This window comes from Cicer arietinum, chromosome 3 (genome assembly GCF_000331145.2).
Source record: "Cicer arietinum cultivar CDC Frontier isolate Library 1 chromosome 3, Cicar.CDCFrontier_v2.0, whole genome shotgun sequence".
In the NCBI taxonomy this organism is placed as follows: domain Eukaryota; kingdom Viridiplantae; phylum Streptophyta; class Magnoliopsida; order Fabales; family Fabaceae; genus Cicer; species Cicer arietinum.
In genome coordinates this window covers 48,585,188-48,592,616 of record NC_021162.2, presented here as the reverse complement: position 1 = coordinate 48,592,616, position 7,429 = coordinate 48,585,188, and the positions used below count along the sequence as shown (strand labels likewise).

The 7,429-nt window shown below is 26.4% G+C and overlaps 1 protein-coding gene across 1 annotated transcript; it reads left to right on the top strand.

The window, feature by feature from the left end:
• The first annotated feature begins 1,275 nt into the window (after positions 1–1,275).
• Positions 1,276–7,153, top strand: LOC101496063 (serine carboxypeptidase-like 20). The gene is made up of 14 exons (XM_004492187.4): positions 1,276–1,401; positions 2,030–2,175; positions 2,311–2,387; positions 3,294–3,416; positions 3,515–3,617; positions 3,707–3,744; positions 3,824–3,925; positions 4,713–4,793; positions 4,886–5,131; positions 5,648–5,713; positions 6,050–6,171; positions 6,283–6,396; positions 6,782–6,827; positions 6,916–7,153. Exons 1-14 carry the CDS (start codon positions 1,280–1,282, stop codon positions 6,997–6,999), a joined length of 1,470 nt encoding a protein of 489 aa, XP_004492244.4. The 5' UTR covers positions 1,276–1,279; the 3' UTR covers positions 7,000–7,153.
• The last annotated feature ends 276 nt before the right edge of the window (positions 7,154–7,429 follow it).

Genomic DNA, 7,429 nt, shown 5'->3' with positions numbered 1-7,429 from the left:
CACTGATTTTTATTTACATAACTATAAAGATAACAAAAAGACACGCACAAAAATTATTACACCACAAGAAACACATGTATAAGAAAATATCACTACTTTATAATAATAATAGATTAAGGTATAACAATAAATTAAGGTGTTACCCCCAAAATATTCACTCTGCAAATTAATATAATTTCCCAATTCATGCTTCTTTCTTTTCTATTATTATAAGTATTTTTTTTTCAAATACCTAGCAAAAATATTTACTTAAATTAAATAAATCATGTCATACACATATATACTTTTTTAAAAACAATAATTGAAAAAAATATAATTATAACAACCACATTATAAATTATAAAAATAAATAAATAAAAATATATTTCACACATTACTAATAATAAAAAAAAATGCGGGTCTTACAACAATCTAGTCTATACCAAATTTTATTTTAAATATACACAGTCAAGGTTTTTTTAGAAGTCTAATTAGCTAAATAGACCAAACTATAAGCCATAAAAAAAATATTTTTGGTATATCAAACCGATCTACTTAAATAATATGAATAATATGTTTTATTATAAGTCATTTAGTAATTTAATCATTTACTCTACATTACTTTTTGACATATTTAAATATATTATAATAAAATAAAATTGAAATATGATGTCATATAAAGTCAATTTTTTTAAAATATTAAGTTAAATCTAGAAACAATTTAATTTTCTTAACTTATTAGTTTGTTAGACTATTAAAAAATATGTTTGATTACCCATTTAAAAATATTAATACAAAATAAGTTTGTTATAGATTTTAAATTTACTAATTTGTGGCAATCCCAATATTCCATATTTTAAAAAATACCTTAATGCTTTGGATGTTTTTCCTAATATAAAATTCTTAAAATGATTTTATCCTTAAATTGTTAATTTTCTTTCTAAAACCAATGTTAACAATAGTTAATTAAATACCATTTTTTTCATGATACATGAATTTGTACGTAATATATGAGTAAAAAATAATTTGTTAAGTATTTATTTCTAGCTAATTGTAGCTTCTAATTAACAATCCCAATATGTTTATTTTTTTTCCATTTTGCAATTTTTATAGTGGAAAATATATCAATTGATGTAAGCAAAGATAATTTAATAAAATTATTATTATTTTTCTTATTTGTTATTCTACATGTGAAATGAGTAAAAGCGACCGCATATAGCTGAGTATAAAGGAATTAATAGATTATGTTATTCTGAAAACTAATAATTCTTAACTTTGTGCTAGCAAGATGGCCATTAATATGTTATTGGTCTTGCTTCACATTTTTCTGACCTTTGTCTTAACACAGTCAGCACCTCAAGATTCTCTTGTAACCAACCTTCCAGGCTTTAATGGTTCTCTAAATTCCAAGCACTATGCTGGGTATGTTATATTCCACAAACACTTTTATTTCAATTCCAATTAGCTACATTTTTCAATTACACCTAGAATTAATGTCTCTTATATCTCGATCGATTTCAACTTCATTCAATTAAAACCATATATATCAATTTTTCAAATACTTTTTTATTTATATTTTATTTTAAAGAAATATTTGTTATTTAAAAAATATTGATGACATCTCTCAACAATGGTATAACAATTTTGCTTGTCTCTAAATGTATTTGCGAGTTGATTTTTAGAGAGGAGGGCTTTGAAAAGTTAAATCTATAGTGGTATATATTTAATATTTTAAAATATTAAAAAAACAGCGTTATATCATACATTCATTCATTATGTTTTTTTTTTATAATATAAACGCAACTCTTCAAAACATTTCACTCTAAAATCTAACTCACAAAGAGACTCTAAAGAGATTCTAGCACTAGCTAACACATATATTTTCATTAAGTATCTAAAGTCTAAACACATTTTTTTATTTTTTTATTTTTTTATTTTTTATTTAATTGCTTTTACTTTTGTTTATATCTTATATTTTTTAATAAGAAATTGCCCAATAAAAAATGGAAGAATTGCAAAAATGTCTAAACATTGTTTTTGAAAATGGAAGGTATGTGACAGTGGACGAAAGTCATGGTAGAAACTTGTATTACTATTTTGTTGAATCAGAAAGTAATCCATCAAAGGACCCTGTTGTTCTATGGCTTAATGGTGGACCAGGATGCTCTAGTTTTGATGGCTTTGTATTTGAGCATGGTAAGTTTAACTATATTTATTTTAGCAATCAATTAAATATATTTAGTTATCTTGCTAATGACAAGAATGAATACTTTGTTTTTAATTTAAATAATATAGTAATGTCTAATGTATCCAACTGGTGATGTGTATTAGGTCCTTTTAATTTTGAAAAACCTGCCACAAAGGGAGCATTGCCAAAGTTGCAACCCAATCCATACAGCTGGTCAAAGGTTAATAACTTTTTTCTTCTTTAGAGAAACACATATAATGTGAGTCGACCCAAAAGTAAAATTCAACTTGATAAAAAAATCGCATATTTTAATATTTTTAAATCTAGAATTAAAATTGTCTCAACAAATATTAAATTAATTATCAATTGAAAAAGAAATTATATAAAAGAAATTATATTAGTTTAATAAATGATTTTTTTATTTTAAAATATCTTAAAAATAGCTTTTCATTAAATTTTTAGTAATTTTATCAAATTATTATTAGACTCCCTGAGAAATTTTGAGAGATCCAATTTAGTTTTTAAGAAAAATAGAAACACTTTTTAGTACTTAAGAAAAATAAATCAGACCAAATTAACTCTTATGTGAATCTAAAAAATTGAATTATGTTGTTGCTGACTTGTCTAGTGACTCGTCAACTTGATTATCCAGATGTAATTTCTATAAAAAGGGGACAATTAGGACCTTTGCAGTAATTAAAAATAATAAATTAAGTATTTGTTAGGAACTTAATTGTCTATTTTTAATTATTCCAAAGACCTAATTGTCATTCTTTTTTATTTTATTTTTATTTTTATAGAAATTACATGTGAGATAATTAAGTTGATAAGTTATCGAATAAATCCGCTAAAATAAATTCCAATTTTCGAATTGTGGTTCACATAAAAACTAATTTGGCCCGATTAATTTTTTCTTAGGGACTAAAAAATACTTTTATTTTTCTCGAGAGCGAAATTGAAGCTCTCAAAATTTCTTAGGGAGCAAATAGATTTTTACTCATATTATTATAAGTTCTAAAAAAACTCATATTTAAATTCTTCTTTGGCCTCATGTTAGGCCAGTCTTGCATATAATATAACTCATTTAATAATAATTTGTGCGTTTGTTGTGGTTTCAATTTTATAGGTTTCCAACATTATATATTTAGACTCTCCTGCTGGAGTTGGGTTTTCATACTCAAAGAATGTATCTGATTATAAAACTGGAGATATTCAGACTGCTTATGATTCACACATTTTTCTTCTCAAAGTAAGAAATTTTTTGGCATAAAATATTTGCATCAACTTGTTTTTATTTTCATCTTACAATGTTGCTTACATATCTACCTTATTTTTTGAACAAATTAGTGGTTTGAATTATATCCTGAGTTTCAAGCCAACCCATTATTTCTTTCTGGAGAATCTTATGCTGGAGTATACGTGCCTACTCTTGCTAATCAAGTAGTGATAGGTAAAATCTAATTTCAATCAAAGTTTTGAATTAATGGTGTTATTATAGAATACAATTTAAGATGCATTTTCTTGATTTTTATTTTTTAGGAATTGAAAATGGAACCAAGCCAACATTGAATTTCAAGGTACTTTGTGTTTAATTGATCACTTTATATTTTTTCAGTTAATTTTGTGATTGTAATATGAAGTGATTTTAATGTGCAGGGTTATATGGTTGGAAATCCTGTTACGGATGATAAGATTGATGGCAATGCTCTTGTTCCATTTGCACATGGGATGAGTCTTATTTCTGATGAACTTTTTGAGGTGAAAATAATACTCTTAATCATAGAGAAATGGATTCTATGCTATTATTGCATACCACCAGAACAACTTTTAATTGTTTGGTATAGTGTATGTTTTTTAATGTTAATTATGTCGATTGAAATGAAACCTTTTGATTTTAATTTAATGGGTGAGATCGTTTACTGCTTGCAAATGTGTCACTCTACTCATGGAGAGAATACATGTTCATATTATATATGTCAAATAACATGTCATTTATTATCGTGATATTCTTAATAGATAAGTTAATAGAGATGTTTTTTTTTTAAATGTTTAAAATAGTTTATCTTTTATATGTTGAGAGTCTCACATGAAATGTGATATAAAAAGCGTTTATAAATTGAAAGTAATATCTATCTTATGAAAAATGTTTTGTAAGATTGAGTTAGACTCAATAGAAAATTCAAAATAGTATTACAGAATTATCTTTTATCCTTTGAAATACCTTGTTGGAAATTGTGTAGAGTACAACTTGTGTAGTAGTGACGCCTCTGATGGAAGATGTGTTTGGTGTCTGACATATGTCAATATCGAATACTGATACGATACAGCACATGTAATTACATTCAAATAATGTAATTTTTTAAATTATTACTACTGTCGACATGTCAGTGTCGTGTTCAATGTCTATATTTGTGTTTCTCTAGGAAATAAGTATATATTAGTGATGTGCGAAATTAAAACTTCGTCAATTATTATGTTTTACTTCTTGGCAATCAATATTGTTAGTTTAAACATTGTTAAACGTTAATTGACTTTTGTTATACAGAACACAACAAAAGCATGCCATGGAAACTTCTTTAATCCAGAAACCGAGAAGTGCGATAATTTGTTGCAAAAAGTCGACCAGGTGATTCAACTATACTACCATTAAGGAATGAAAAAACTTAAAATTAAATTTTATGTTACACCTAATCATGATTTTTTTTATAAATGTTATAGACAATTGGCCATTTAAACGTGTATGACATTCTAGAACCATGTTATCATCATGGAGAGACAGAGGAGAATAAAAATTCAAATTCTAAGTTGCCATTAAGCTTTAAGGAATTGGGTAAGACTGAAAAATCTTTAGCTGTGAGGAAAAGAATATTTGGTCGTGCTTGGCCCTACAGAGGTAATGTGAAAGATGGAATTGTACCAAGTTGGCCAGAACTCACGAGCGCCAATGGCTATGTTCCTTGCGTTGTAAGTTACTTTGGTACTTTATTTCTTTTCAATTTTATTTCATTTCGAAGTTTGGATTTAGAAGCCGTGCTCATGAAAAAGAAAATGTAGGAGCAGTCAACTACTTGAATGAATTCTAGTTACCTTGAGATATTAGTCTTTTCATTTGTGTGTAGAGATACCTTGATTTTCCAAATGCATCATTCGTTTTTTTGACAATGTTTTTATAAATTTGTTAATCATTGTGGAAAAGAGGGAGTACGACGTAAAATTATACTTCCTTAATTTCAATATATTATTAAGTGTCTTGTTTGAAATATTTATTTACTTTGATATTATCTATCGTTTTGGAATACTAATAGAGTATTAATTACCTTTAACTAATAATACTCTTATTTTATCATAACAATTAGTACCCAGATGTTTTGTTAATCTTTATGCATTATATCACCCAACACCTAATATGATTGTTATCGTTGCATTACCTACATATTCAATGTTTTATAGTAAAAAAAATTAACCTTATATTGTATTTAGGATGATGGGGTTGCTACTGCATGGCTAAACAATCCTGATGTCAGGAAAGCTATTCACACTGTGGAGGTGAGGATTCTCAACAAGATACTTCTTTGTTGGTATTAGAGAGTTGGATTATCTGCATTCAACAAGTTGGTGACTGTTGGATCAAGTTTTGACGATTTAGATTTCAAGTTTGGTATTTCAATTTTGAAAAAACAAATGAAAATTGAAAACTAGACTGTTCAATCATGATTCAACGATCACCATCAAATTGATTGCATGAATGTATGAAATTGTTGACATAGACAATTGTATCCAAGCATATCATGTTCATTCATTTCTTACTATAACATATAACTCTTTTTATCATGTATACCTTTATTTTATCATAATTATCAAATTTAATTTTTTATAAAACAGGAAAGTGTGGTTGATGCGTGGTCCTTATGTACCGACCAAATTCAATACAATCATGATACAGGGAGTATGCTCAATTTTCACAAAAAACTTACTTCCAAAGGATATCGAGTATTAGCATTTAGGTAACTTTCAAATTTCACATAATCCTTTTACAATTTTTGCTTTTAATGTCACAACATCCTTATCAAAATTTATATTATTCCCTAAATTAAAGTTCATATATTTTTTGACAGTGGTGATCATGACATGTGTGTCCCACATACTGGAACCGAAACATGGACAAGATTAATTGGAGTTAAGATTGTTGATGAATGGAGGCCATGGTTCAGTAATAATCAAGTTGCTGGGTACTTATAATGCTATTTCCTCTTTTTCTTATCCAACATAATATATTTTCTAAAATAAAAACAAACAAAAAACGCTAATATTTTACTAATTCCTAGGATATAATTTTCTAGTATTCGTCGTATCCTACAATATGTAGTTGAGTTTTCGAGGATTACATAGAGAAATATTTTGATACTTAATCAAATTTAAAATATTTATAATTTCTTTAATTTAAAAATGAAAAATAATTTTTCTACTTTCTTTTTTATTTTATTTTAAATTCAACTCTCAAATATACCTTAAATGATTTCACATGTTATCAAAGCACATTAAAAATATCAAAACAATATATAGAAGGATTAATCTTTAATAGAAGTTGAGTTAGATTTCATTATTTGGTTGCAGGTATACTCAAGGATATGCCAACAATCTCACGTATCTCACAATAAAGGTATGTACATAAAAATGTTAATTGCTTAATAAATTAACAATATTAGTTTGATATTGATACTATTTAATATTAATTAACATCTCTACAGGGATCTGGACACACTGTTCCAGAATATAAGCCACGAGAGTCATTGCATTTTTACAAACGTTTTCTAGATGGAGTGCCAATATAAGAAACAAAGACATCAAATAATGAAATGGAAGTGTTATATTGCTTCAGATATTTTGTTATGTATTCTTCATGAAGTACTTGAAATGTGTTTGAAGAAAAAAAGTCATCTGTATTCTTTTTTGTACTTCTTAAACATAACAACTTATTAATAAAATATTGGGTTAATTGTATTCTTTTGTTCCCTTATTCACTCGTTAATTTAATTTCTCAATTTCTAAAATTGTAATTTTAGTTCCTAAATTTGTAATCGTGGTGCATTTTTTCCACGTGAAATTTAGGATCAAAAATTGATCATAGAACAAATCTTTACTCCTTTATTTCGATTTTTGTTAGTTTTTTGTTGCAATTAAAAGGCTATTATTATAGTACTTAGTTGTGTGATAAATTTATGGATTTAGCAATTGTATATTCTAACCCTCCCCCAATCTAGT

Excerpts from the sequence above, each read along its gene's own strand:
- LOC101496063 (XM_004492187.4), top strand. The coding sequence starts at position 1,280 with ATGTTATTGGTCTTGCTTCACATTTTTCTGACCTTTGTCTTAACACAG. Across the intron at positions 3,417-3,514 it reads CACACATTTTTCTTCTCAAA|TGGTTTGAATTATATCCTGA; the intron begins GTAAGAAATTTT and ends TGAACAAATTAG. Across the intron at positions 3,926-4,712 it reads TTTCTGATGAACTTTTTGAG|AACACAACAAAAGCATGCCA; the intron begins GTGAAAATAATA and ends TTTGTTATACAG.